The following is a 14129-nucleotide window of genomic DNA, read 5'->3' on the forward strand; positions in this document are numbered from 1 at the left end:
TTACTTGACAGTGTTGAAAATGATAATGACCCAGTACATATTTCATATTCCGGATCTTAGTATCTAGAATATTGCCAGGATCTGGATCGTACTTTTACATCTGACAGAAATTATGGTGACCTCGTCTTTCATTGTTTTGCAAAGCAGGCCGACCATTTATGGTGGAGTTATATACACATATAGTGAAAGCTGCCCTATCTCACAACGATTAAGAATCCTTTAAAAAAGTCCTGGATCAGGACACTGATCCAGATCACCTCCAAAATTTAATCACTTCTTCCTTATCCCATTTTGAACATTTCCTGAAAATTTGAACAAGGTCTGTTTGTTAGTTTTTGAGTTATGTTGTTCACAGACAAACAGACAGACACTCCCATAAACATAACCTCCTTGGCGGAAGTAACAATCTACTGCAGATTTTTGACAAAGTTCATTATAATTCAAGTTATGAGAGGTAGACATCATAAGTTTTATTGTGTTCTGAACTCAAATTGATTCTTTGGTTAATGTCTAAGGCCTATTGAACAGAACCTTTTACCTTCTTCTTTTAGACAGGAATTTCAAAATAAAGGTACATCAAACCAGACGTATTGTAACAGCTACTGCATTTCTGGACTGTGATATAATTTCAGTAGAACTAAATTTAGACTCTGTTCCCTGTGTTGGACACACACTGACTCCGTCCAAAAGGTTCCCTGTCCCTGAGGAAGGCTCATGCGGCGGAAACAACTCCTGTGGCTAACCAAAGACTTTAAGCCAACAGAAAAGTAGCAAAATATGAGCTGTGTGTTGTCCGAGTTGTGTAACTCATATTTCAAATGGGAGGCATTTAAAATCCAGACAGAATGACACAGCACTGCTCAGGCAGAAAAAGAGCTGTTAATACGGAGACGGACAGAAAGATAGAGATGGAGGAAGCAAGCATCAGGGTTTATTTTGCTCCAAAGAAAAGGGTTTTTATCTGTATGGATCACAGAATAACATGCGGTAAAAAGAGAGCTTTAATAGTGTATACCCCTACATTCATTCCCAATTGTTTATCCAAAAAAAGAGCGAAGCTAAAAAATTGTTGATGTGAATGGTCTCAGATTATCCGAGACTCAAACTGTAAACACAAGTGGGACTAACAGTTTGACAACAACGCTAACACTCTGACACTCAGCTGATCAGTGCCTGAAGGTTTTTTTCTCAAGCACACAAAAAGGCAGTGACAGGATTTAAAAGACCTCTTTTTCTCTGTCCTGTGACTCCTTTCCGGTCAAAGTGGGAGTTAGTCAAACTTAAGCAAAACAGCTTCATTAAAAAGTCTGTTAAGCCCTGTTCTCACATCTTGCACTCCCAAAAAATGTCCACTCATCAACCAGGTGGGCAGAATGAAAATGAAAACACACTCATAGTTTTTTCTGCTTGTTAATAAAACCAGATTATTTTTTCTGATACACCAGCCTCTCCAATTGATACATGTTATCTCCTTTTTTAAAGTTTCTTAAACCGCACAAAAGCTCCATCAGTTATTTCAGATCCAGATCCAGTTGTTATTGCCTTAGTGCAGTGATGATAAGATTAATTGGCCCTTTATTCATCCCTCTGTGTGCAGTAATGAGAGTATCAGAGGCAGACGAATGCAGCCTGAACACACTCTGAGGTCTATCTCCTCTCCACATCTGTCAGTGCACAGTTCTCCTCATTAATTGCTGAACTATTGCTGCTGGGAGGAATTTCATATTTAATTTACACACAGAGACATCAACAGGGGAAGCATTTCCTACTTTTCAATACAAGAGAAAATGATCGTTGTGGAAAAAACGCTGACCAATAAAATCAGGCTGTATCTCTCCTGAGTCACATGACAAGCGGGGACCTGGGGAAATCGGGGATTGCCTCACATGCAGGCTTATCCCTGAAAAAAGGAAAAAATCCTTGAGTTGAGCAGATTAAATAAGGGAGCAGATTATGACTATGGGGTCAGCACTGCAAAGGGTCCCACCACTGGGCAGATTTCTCCCAGCGAAGGTGGTGGGTCATCACGACACGGGGATTTACAGCTGCTGCTGCTGCTGCTGCTGCTGCTGGTGACACACAAAGGCAACATCTCCCTTAATAAGAGAGGAGGCAACAGAGAGGGGACGTTTCAAGGGTTAGAAATGGGTTGAAAAGGGAGAAGAAGTAGGAAAGTTGGATGGAGACGGAGGGAAGGAGAGAGGTAAGAAAACAAGGAGGAACAGCCTGTTGTTGTGGAACCAGGAGCTGGCAGCTTTAACACTCCCTCCCTGCAGGAGGTCCATCACTCTGTCTGCACTCCTCCTCCTCTTCTCCATCTCTGCTCCTCCCTTTTCTGTCAACTGCTGCGTCATTAACATCATGGCGTGTCCCTGTTGCCAAGCTGGCTGCGCCATGATGTAGACACGTAAATACTCCTGCAGGGATGTTCACTTCACAGGACACAGCTAATGGGCTTTCCCATCATTAGTTTACAGAAGACAACAGATAGAGCTTTATCTGATAATGCAATAATACAATAAACAATGTAAATTAAGTGTTATTGAACCAGCATCATGCCACCACAATTTCAACAAAGTAAATCCACATTTTCAATCATTATTGTTCTTGTTATCTCCACAAAGGGGGTTGTTTTTGGGAGAGTGTGTCCGTCTGTGATCAACATAACTCAAAAAGTAACAAACTGATCTTGATGAAATGTTCAGGAAACGGTCAAAATGGGATAAGGCAGAAGTGATTAAATTTTGGAGGTGATCTGGATCACCGTCTGGATCCAGGATCTTTTTGAAAGATTCTTTATCATTGTGAGATAGGGCCATTTTCACCGATAAATAGTCGGATTGCTTTGCAAAACAATACAAGACAAGGTCACCATAATTTCTGACAGGTGTGAAAGTTCGATCTAGATCCTGGCAATATTCTAGATACTAAGATCTGGAATATGAAATATGTCCTAGGTCATCATAATTTTCAACACTGTCAGGTAACAAATTAACGTACAAACTAGAGCCCGCCAGATTAATCGGCCCGCCCGATTATAGCCTGTCACCGATTAATCAACATCAGCCAAAATATAGCCGATTATAAAAAATTTTGCCCTCCGGAGATTCTGTCGCTTCTGTTTCTGTGTGTTAATTAGGGATGTGTACCTTTCACATATGAAACGAAATGGTACCAATTCCCGGTACATGGCAATCAGTATCGGTACTTAACGGTACCAATTTTTGGTACTTTTGTGTGCGTAAATGGAAAAAATATCAATTTGTTTAATAATAAAATGCAAGTTCTTTTTTATTTAACATATTTATTCTTCAATATATAACCCTGTAATGCTGTGTTCATGTCCAGCACGGATAATCACATACTCTTCCACTCCCTCACAGTCACAAGGATGCATTTAGGTACCTAAACATGGTACCTTTTGATCTTACATGAATCGATACCCGCTACTTTTGACTGAATTCGGTCGGTACCTATAAAAGCACCTAATTCGGTACCCATCCCTAGTATTATTATAAGGCTACTACACAGCGCCTCACTTTATAATGCCATGCAGGATTAACCTGGGCTTATAACTTCACCAGTTATTGTTTTGGTTGAAATAATTTTTAAAATGTTTCAATGTATTTTGTTGTAATTGTATTTATTGCATGTTCTGAAAGCAGCGACATTGTTTCTTAAAATCTAGTTAAGTCCTATGCATTAAATGGAAGATTGAACTTTTTAATAGCTAGTCATAATTTGTGTTCATATACAGTATTTATCCTGTGTATATCAATGAATTTATTATATCAGCCCATATATCGGATATCAGTCGATATATCGGATATCGGCCAAAATCCCATATCGGTTGGGCTCTAGTACAAACCTGCAACTAACAGCAAGCAGACAGTCTGCTGAAAAGGAGTATAACATTAAAACAGGACTAAAGTGTTGCGTGACAATCGCAACATGCTCGGCGGAGGTCTGCACTCTTTGAGCGCTTTTCTCGTTTACCTTTGCAACCTAGCATGACTCTGGTTAAATCAGCATTTTCTCTGTGATTTCTTCTCTAAATTGATATTCTTAGACTCAAAACAAATGCTCAAAGGCAGACATTAAAAAGCTAAACTGATAAATCTGACACAAATAACATAACTGGTGTTTACCAGTGTATCACAAAGCTCTATAAAGCCAAATCAAAATAGTAAATCCTCTATAAAAACATGTGTGGAGGCAGCTGTCTCATTCATAACACACACACACAGAAACCCTGACTTAACTAAAACCATAAATCCTCACGCAACCACCCCCGCTTACTCTACAGACCATCTCGCTCTTGCTCTCTCACACACACACACACTTACACACACACACAGGTCTGTAGTGATTTGTAAACCATCAGATGTCACAGCAGGATGAAAGCTCACAGCAGCTCTTCATCATGTTGAAGGCCTCCCGTCCTAAGTGCCTCAGAGCGTCAGGTGTGTGTTGCAACGTTTCCCTACATAAACCTTTGCTCTGGCAGAGTTCACAGCGTTGACATGCTTCTGGATTTACATTTAGTGTGGGGGCTCCAAAGTCCCCCTTCAAGCCAGAATGACTCAGGAAACTGACCTTCAAGTTCACCTGCTGCACAGAGCGCACGTGGCTTCAAACTAGACACAGAGATAATGTTTAAAACATGAATCTCAAGCAACTTCTTCAAAAATGTTTGTCCATGAATAATAATTATAATGAAGATGCAACATAAGAAGTGTTTTTCTCTGTCTTAGAGAGGATATGTTCAATTTTTGTGTGGACTTTAGCTTAGCTCAAGTGTTTCTCTACAAACTTTCAGGACACCATGGATTTTTTTGCACAAACAGCCTCCCGGCTGCTCTTACCTGGCAGAAAGTGAGAACTCTGAGACAGAGAATGAGAGCATTGCATGAAAACTGTGTTTATTATTGATCTGGGTTTACTCTGGCTGCTCATTAATTGGTGTTGCAACATGCTGCTGCAGGCAGAGCTGCTAACTGAGACAAGCAGCAGGACCTGAGTCTGTAATATCGAACCTTAGAAAAGGCTTTCTCACACAAAGGGAATGAGATAAAGAATGAAGAGGATGGAGCCAAGGACTGACCCCTGGGGAACACCGCAGTTAACAGTGTTTGGATAAGAGTTTACGTGACCCATGGAGATGTACTCTGTCCTGTTTGTTAGGTATGATTTAAACCAACTGAGGACAGTGTCAGTCTACTTTTTTTCTCTATCATCTTTAATAGACAAATCCATGGCATTAGCAAAAGAAGCTGGCAGGAAAATGCCAAGGTGAGAAGTTCTGGGTTCGCACATTCTGTTTAAAATTTCTGGAAACTGTCAGTTTGGTGAATGTGTGAACACACCTTCAGTCTGCAGTTTTCTAGTTGTTGACACAGGGGTGTCCTTCTGAAACACGCTTTTGAGTCACTTCCGTTTAATCACAGTACCCCAGAGTCATGACATTCATACACTTGAGTAAATATTTTAGCACAAGGAGTACAAAACAGAAAGGAGTTGAGAGAGAATCAAAAGTTTTGGTTTCAACACGGGACAATGGCCACTTGACTTCTTTTAGTTTATCCAACTTTGTTTTGTTTTCTGAAATCAAAGCCAAAATGTGATTATTAGAAGGTTCCCAGAGAGAGATAGGAGCGTTAATGGAACACATTATTTGCTGTATAACATCCTGTTGAGACGTGACACTCCCCAGCAGGGCAACAGAAACAGCCCTTTAAGAGGACAACTTCAAAGTTATCCTCAGTCGCTCAGCTGCACCCTGGAGCATTAAGCACCGGGTGTTTGAGTACCAGACAACTAATCATCAGTGCTGTCTTTGATGATGTCAGCAGGTCAGGCCTCCCTACAGATGCAGACTACAATCTGACAGACAAAAGACTTTCTTCTGTTCTTTCACGTCACGTTTCCTCAAAAAAAAATCACTGCCCCACAATGATTTATCTGCAAAAGCTCCAAATATGAAGTTCACACAAAACTGGTTCGTGCAATATTACAACTGGGATTTGTTTATGTGGCTTTATTGCTTTGCAGGACCACACTTGAAGTCATTGTTGTGATTACAAACACAGTAAATCTCAAAGCCTACGATCCCTGAGAGGCAGTGAGAGGAAAAGTTGCTGCCATCTAACCTGGAACAACGCAGTAATGAACAGAAGAGAAAAAGCCATTTCATAGCAGGAAATACACCAAGACCTCCTGCCACCACTCAATGGCTCCCTGAAGGCCGCCCTGGTCCTCTTGGTTGTAAAATTTTATACCCTGTAGACTAAATTATAGCTTGGCCTTAGTGTCAAGTGTGGACCGATCCTTTCTCACCGATACCTGATCCAGCTTTGAGGGGCTGGATCGGCGCCGATACCCGATACCGGGATCAGATCGGTGCATCCCTAATTTGAAATTAGATTCAGAGCTAAAATTGTTTTTTCTAAATAATAATTCTTAGCTTTCATGGTTGGGTCAGACTTTTCAGGTTGGAGAAGAATCCGTGTACAGCACATAGATGAAAAGTCTCTATGACAACACTATGCCGGCTGACAAATTTTAGCAGCGAGGTTAAAGCAAGATCTGTCTTTTTTCTTAAAGAAAAGGATTTCTTGGGTGTTTCAATAGCAATGGCGGACACGAGGACTGGGACCATATGCTATACTCGCAATTCGATTCTATCACGATTTTTGGGGTGTGGATTGGATTTGAATAGCGATTCTTCGATATTTAAGATTTTTAAGATTTTTAGTTTGCTTTTTTAACACCAGACTATGTGAAGGTAAACGATGACAATAATGTCTACAGACTGTACCAGGAGCCATATTTTCATATACAATGCACATCAGGTGAATCAGAGAGAAATATTTCACCCTCTGCTGGATTAAAGTGGTAACTTTTTTCCAATCCAGTTTAGAAACTGAGACTGAAATGAAGAATTTGATTTTGAACAAAAATCATGTTTTAAAAGAAAGAATTGATATTGTCAAACAAAAAAAAACATATATTGAGTTTCTATTTTTTTCTCCCACCCCTAGTGGACACTGGAGCTGGACTGGCAAAAAGAAAAAGGAAAGGCTACAGGCTAAAGGCTAAAACACAGGCTAAGATGTCTGAGATAATGTCCATACCAACCCACAGCCAGCATTTATTCTGCAATAGTCTGTTCAAACTTGAGAGTCTATCAATAAAATGAAGAGTGAGGTTACGTTAGCTCTGCTTTCTGAGATTGGAGTTGGATCATCCCCAAAAGAAGGATAAAAACTGAAATGTTCTCTTCTGAGAGCCACAGGGCTTGTAAACAGCACAACCAAAAATTTGGAACAATCCTATTGGTCATCTACACCCCAAAGGATGCTGGAAATGCCTCCCTTGTGGTCATGCTTTGGCGACTGAGCCCAGACATGACCAACAATAACATCACAGGTGGCACCAGCTTGTCTGAGCGATCACTTCAGGGCTCGTCAATCCGGAAACCAGTCCTGCCAGCCTGCATCGATCTGGTCAGTGAACCAGCTCAGCTTCCAGAGGTGGAGGGGAAAATGAAGGAGGGGAGAGGTGGAGTGATAGATGGTTACTGACAAGAGCTTAACTGGTCTCTTGGAGGCAGGGAAGTTGAGAGAAAAGACGGATGGGAGGTAAGCTGGAGTAAAAATCAGATAAATCTGATTGTTTCCATGGTGGGGATTTTTGGTACAGCAGAGATGAGGGAGAGAAGAGGGTGGAAAACAAACCAAAGAAGCTTACAAACCATCATTAAGGCAAATTAAATATGGAGCTGAAAGGCATGTCAGGTAAGGTTTTAGAGAAGCTACAGCCAGAAACATGCTCAGACAACCCTCAGACTAAATATAACCTTATCCATCGATTGAAGATAATCCACAAAATCATCCCAAAGAATCCACTCACTCTCTATTCCCCGCCAGCACCACACCTCTGCATGCAGCCAATCATCAGGAGCACAAACACACTTGTCTGGAGGTGAACTAACAGCTGGAACCACAGCAGGGATGTGGCTGCTGCCATGACACGCCCAGAGAGGGAACGGAAACACAGACGGAAAATGACAACTGCATCGAGGGGTGTCCCTGTCCTGCACACATGACTCCGTCCATGAGAAATGTTGTGTGAATGAATCATTACATGGCTGCCAGAAATAGCCTGACAACACCAATCAGACGAGGAGACTGGAGATCACAGTTTGCACAAATACAAGTGGATTTAATCTCTGTTGCATCCCATCATTTGTCTGGTTCCTACAGGGGATAGATAGAGTCAGTGGTGGTGGTGATGGTGACACTTTAGCTATCCAATTTAAAGATGCTATGATGAGGATCTGTTTTAATTGCACTCCCTCACCACCTTGTGGCCCGGAGTCTCCTCACACTGTTGTAAATTACTTTTAGTTCAGCATGTGTTTGTTTTGGAATTAAATGGAGATTGGATCGAAACAAATTTTCTTTGTTCAAGACAACTTTTTGCTGGATACAACGTGCTGAGGTAAGGTATTTATCGGTACAGTTACATAGCACTGCAGTTTGAAGGCTTGTGGCATCAAGCAGACGTAGCGGCAGGCTATATGTAGTGCTATCGGCAGCCCAGTGCTCCGAGGTATCTGTAGGCTAATGTGACAACAAGAAAACACTATCAGTTTGTATGGAGTTTATAATTAGCCTCAGCCCGGTGCTCTAAGACATGTCCGTGATGTGTAACGATAGCAAATGCCAGTCATCTACCAAGCAGAGCCAACGTAACCTCACTCAGCAGACGGACAGACCACTGCAGAAAAACTGCTGAATGTAGCTAATTAGCCTTTAGCTCGGGCTGTATCACTCTCCCGTTAAGCTTTTTTCTGCTCTTCTGTCCTTTTTCTGTCTGACAGTTAGGCTCCTGTGTCCACCACCACTACAAAATTAGTCAAAGAAATTGTTTTCAGCAGAGAAAAACATAGATCTCTGTGTTTTATCTCCTCTCACAACTAAACTTCATCAGCCGGCGTTGTGTTATCATAGAGACCTAGATGTGGCATAAATCAATCCGGTCCTGGTCAACCCTGAAGAAGTAGCAATTTAAAATAACCTGTAACCACCAATATTGGCGCTGATAATCTCATTTTAAAGTGTGGATTACAATCAGGAATATATCTAGAAGGGAGACTTTTTCAAGATCACTTTCAAACTCCTCTTGGCCCCTTTAAACTCAACCTAATACTAAAAAAATGGCAGTCTTCTTCTTCTCAGAGGATACATATTGGAAATAATTGTATATTCTAATGTTTGAGCAAAAACAAACCACTGACAGCAATGCCATACGGGAGGAACGTTAGTCTGCAAAAGTATTCACCATCCGACCTTTTAGAACCAGCAAACAGGGTCAGATCCATTTAAACCACTTTCTGTTTCCTAAAAACACTCTTCTGACTGCATTCTGCCCTCTCATCACCATTTTTCTCAAGCATGCGACAACTTCCACGAAAACACAAAAATGCAACACACATTGTAATTTGCAACATATAAAAACTACGATCTTGGTACAGCAAGTATCACTGAGGCTTCAGAGACAGAAGGAAAACTACACTCTAAGCCTTCTCTGTCCTTGCTGAGCCACAGTATGTAGAGCATCAGGGGCAGGCTTGGCTTTGTTCAGGCAGATAGCTTTGACATTTTCAGGCCCATACTGAGCTAAAGCAGCATATCCCGACATGAAATCAGAGCTTCGGTAAACACAGCGTTCCTACTCTCATGGCAGAGAAAGCAACCTGTGGTCGGGAACTGAGAGAGCTGCTGATGTAATCACAATTCAGAGTCAGATAAAATTGTGCCGAAGATTGAACTCACAAATAACGCACAACAAATCACAGAAGAAGAATGGGAGCCGGCTTCATGGTGGAAAGGGACAAAGACGTTGTGTGGTGTCGCAAACAGTCAGAAAAAGTGGAAATCCTTCTTTAAACAAGCAAGAAAAAGGCCATTATGTGGCCGCACAATGTTATGGAAATGGAGTGAAAATACCAAGATTGCATATTAGTAAGTCTTCCATCTGCTGTTTTTGACTTAAATCCCAGAAGCATGTATTATATGTGTAAGGAAAAGTCACAATATTCACCCTGTTTGAAATCATAAAATACGTTCATAGCAAAGGAGTTCTTTGCCTTTTATCTTAAACAGCTTTTTGCTACAAAACAAGAGAATCAGCATCAAACATTTAGATGCAAAAACATTTGGGTCCATGCATAAATTATGCCAGTCTTCTGCATTGCCCTTCACTTTCTATCCCAAACAAAAGCATAACTTACAGCTGAATGTCCTATATCACTTCAGGCATACTGCTCAGCAAACACTACTTCCTGCGCTGGTACACAATGAGAGTTGGCAGAAATTACCGTGGGTGAAAAAGAAATAACTTGCTAATTGAGATTTAAACTGACACACAGATATGCCAGAGTACAATGCTGCAGCTGTGTATCAGACAGGATTTAAATGGCTACAGTTTTGTGGATGTGGTGAGGTTGAGACCTGTGTGGCTGCCGGTGTGTAGAAACCTGACACCCCCTGACCCATTAGACTTCTGAATTTACCTTAAAGTTGCTGGAGTTGACCCAGGAGCTGGCGATGCCATCTACCATCTTGTCCAGATTGGTCTGATCCTGCTCCAGGTCGTGGGACTTCTCTTTGTCCAGGATATAGTCGATGATCTCCTGCCCCACCTGCAGTCGTCGACCCATGTCCTTCTGCAGGACCTGAGCCAAGCAGTTCTCCATACTGGGCTCCATCATCCTGGCCTGTGATAACCAAACCCTCTGGCTTCCTCAGCCTGTCTGTATGAATGAATGACTGCCTGACTGGCTACGAGAAATCCGACAGCTCAACAAAAGGAGCCCCAGTTAGCGAGTGTGTGGCAGGATGACCCGGAAAGGGGAGAATAAAGAAAGAGGCGATTGCACACAGTCTGCTTGTATTTCTTTACGCGAGGACAGGCCTTATGTTTGTGCAAAGTGCTAGCTCGCTAGCAAGCTAGTGGCTGTTCCCTAGAGATGGATGGAGCAGGACTTGGGGAATGGCAGCAATGCAGCATGTGTGTGTCTGGACAGCAGCTGGGGAAAGTTTACCGCTCCCTCCTACTTGAGTTTTTTTTTCCCCCCTCGTCTTCTCTTGGAGGAGTTTGAGCCAAACCGCTACAGCGAGGGTAGTGGAGGTGGTTTTGGCAAGCGGCAAGCAAGGCAGCAAATAGAGGTGGATGAAGAGAGCTAACTTATAGCTCCATGTTTAGTCCGGGGATTTGGCCTGGAGAGCCCTGAAGGAGCAGAAAAGAAAGTGTCGGTTAATAATTGAATCTCTCGATATAATCAGATCACAAGTGAATCAACTCAGTGTACGAAAGGAGACATTAAACACATCTTTTCATTGGATCCTACAGTCAAAGCAGCTTTTTACAGACGTACAGTTGCTTCCTTCTTGGGCAGTGTATCTTTGTTTGGCTCTGTTTTCATTACTATTATGATTACTTTTTAAATGAGATCAGAGAGAGAAAAAGTCAGTCTGTTGCTGGATTTATTGATTATTGCCTCTTTGAGCTTTAGACAACAGCTCCGGACTCAGTGGCAGCAGTTTCTGTTTGTCCTGTTCTTGTTTTAACATGATAATGACCTGATAAACAAAGCGAGAGGTTGTTTTCCCAGTTTGGCTTCGAAAAACTGGACTGGCCTGCATGGAGCCATTAAAGCCTTTAGAAGGACTTGCAACCAATGTAGTTCATTTTTTAGGCATCTACCTAAGAAAAACTGCACAATGTTGCGTCAAAACTGCTCCACTCAAACATTTCCTGCATTCAAACATTGTAGCACTGTAGCAACACATGATTTAGAAAGTTTTGCTTGCAGCCAATTAATTTAAGTGTTCTTTGATTTAATACAGCTCATTGCAGCTACACCCTCACAGACTGAAGCGTGCTAAAGAGGAGGGTGGTGTTTTTAAAATCAACATATTTTTCAGATGAATGGATTCTGCTTACACAATGGGTGTCAAATTGGGCTCTTTAAAGGTGCCAGCACCATTTGGTATCAGTTTTGACATCATATATTAGCCAAAAGTTGAATACAACCCAAAGCTAAATAACAGCAGCATGGATGACATGGAAACTGAATCTAAAGTTTCAAACAGAATTCAACAACTAAAGGGGAATACAACAAACAAAAGAGGAAGAAACAGTTAAATCAAGGCTGTGAAGGTTGTCCCCAAACACCAACACACCCCCATCTCTGACAGCTCCAATGCTCAGCCTGACAAAGCAGCAGCGCCATGGCAACATAGGGGCTGAGGGGTAGAGCCTCAGTAGCAACTCCAAACAAATATGGACGTCACTGTGGAGACAATTAGTTCCACTATTACATCTTTTAGTCATATGCTGAGGGTGCTTCTTCCTTTCAAAATAACCCAAGACCTTTGTCTTACGACAACATTATCTAGCAGAAAGGAATGCTTAAACAACATTGCTATCAGATGTTGGCCTCTTGTGCTGTGAAGTGAAACACCGACCTGTGAGATATGGGCCACAGTCAGCGGACTATGACCCTTTGCTGCAATAACACATGATTTTTTTTTTTTTTAGATCAGTGCAGTGTTGATGTTGGAACATTGGGTAATATTAAAGTTACTCATTTGTACTCACAACAGCAACAGTTAAAATATAAGGTGACTTCAGCTTCATTGTTAGTCTCTTTAGCAGGAATGTTTTAGGCTAATACTGTTACCTAGGGAAACGCAATGAGATGAATTTACCAGTTGCCTTCCATGTTCCCTGCAAACATATCTCAAATTTTAAAACACACAGAAAACAATAATTTGGATGACTGACAATCAGTGTCATCACATAGCTCAGCATTCACAGTGCACATCCTCTCCGTGGTCTATGATACTCTGCAATGTCTGCAGCACATGAAGCAGACCATCACAAATAAGTAGACTGTGATCTCTGAATAATACTTTCACATTCCTTTTAAGTTCACTCCTGTCATTGCAAAGTCAAGTCATTTCTAAACCAAAGTGTACAGCTCAAAGATACACACAATGAGAACCTTGCAGGCAATGAATGATCTGCGTTTTGAGTTCATGAAGTTGAGAATAACATGTTAACTAGATGATTGTCGAGACACTTTGGAGCTACTAGTATAAACCACTCTCTGGGAGTAAAAAAATATTACATCAGTAATGATGTCAGGGAAATACTGACGTGTAGTTTTCAGAGCTTACAGCATTTTTAACAGTAGCCATGAAAAAAGTCAACATACCAATGGGATTACAATGAATTACAGTGTATGAATTCATCAGCAATGAATAGAGACAAGATTTGTGCTATATTTACACAACTGCCTATGACTATGACAAACCACCCCACCTTGTCGCACAATTTGCTTGAAGTCCAACACACACACACACACACACACACACACACACACACACACACACACACACACACACACACACACACCCAACACACCCCTCTTTTCTTTTTTTTTTTTTTTTTTTAGTGTTAGCAGAGCTCCAGCTAGCTCTCAGCCACACCATCACTGTTAGCAATAACCCAGGAGCACACATACAGCGTACAGACACGTCTAAGCTGAAACATGAGCCCCCTGTGTTTTCTCCCCCCGTGACCAGGAGGAATGAATTTTCATTGTTTGTTTTCAGATCTCTCTACGGCACCAGACAGAGAAGGTGTGTGGAGGAATAAAAGCTAAAGCTAGCCCTACCTTTCAATGAAACGTCAGTCACAGGCAGTCAGTTAGGCACAAAGAAGAAAATGTGACAATGAACAAATTACATTCATGTTTCTACTCACCATATCCTGCTTAAACTCCGCTCTTCTTTGAGGCCAAACAGCGCCTATTTCTTGTTGTAAATATAAAGTGTACGGCCTTAAAATCTCCCCTGCCTTTCTCTTTCTCTTACTCTCTCCACCCGGAATGCTGCCTGCAGGACAAGAATGGAATCGTCGCGCGCATGCGCAGTGGATCCAGGGATGATGTTGGCACTTGGAGAACTGTCGCATGGCATCAGTGTGTCATGGATGTTTTTAACACAGCATCCAGCGACCTCTACTGGACAGAAGTGCTCTGTGCTTTTTGTGGC

At 41.7% G+C, this 14129-nt stretch overlaps 1 protein-coding gene across 29 annotated transcripts in view; it reads right to left on the reverse strand.

The window, feature by feature from the left end:
- clasp1a (cytoplasmic linker associated protein 1a) overlaps positions 1-14032 on the reverse strand; it is a 75237-nt gene extending 61205 nt beyond the window's left edge. For all 29 annotated transcript variants that reach the window (XM_074695031.1, XM_074695021.1, XM_074695015.1 and 26 more), the window contains exons 1-2: positions 13840-14032; positions 10580-11295 (exon numbers count right to left, since the gene is read on the reverse strand). In XM_074695031.1, the coding sequence (XP_074551132.1) occupies positions 10580-10777 (198 nt within the window). In that variant the 5' untranslated portion in view covers positions 10778-11295; positions 13840-14032. The remainder of the gene's footprint in view (positions 1-10579; positions 11296-13839) is intronic.
- Between the last annotated feature and the right edge of the window lie 97 nt (positions 14033-14129).

This window comes from Halichoeres trimaculatus, unplaced genomic scaffold (genome assembly GCF_033239565.1).
Source record: "Halichoeres trimaculatus isolate MK-OKI-2021-1 unplaced genomic scaffold, fHalTri1.1 fHalTri1_scaffold_19, whole genome shotgun sequence".
Taxonomy (NCBI): Eukaryota; Metazoa; Chordata; class Actinopteri; order Labriformes; family Labridae; genus Halichoeres; species Halichoeres trimaculatus.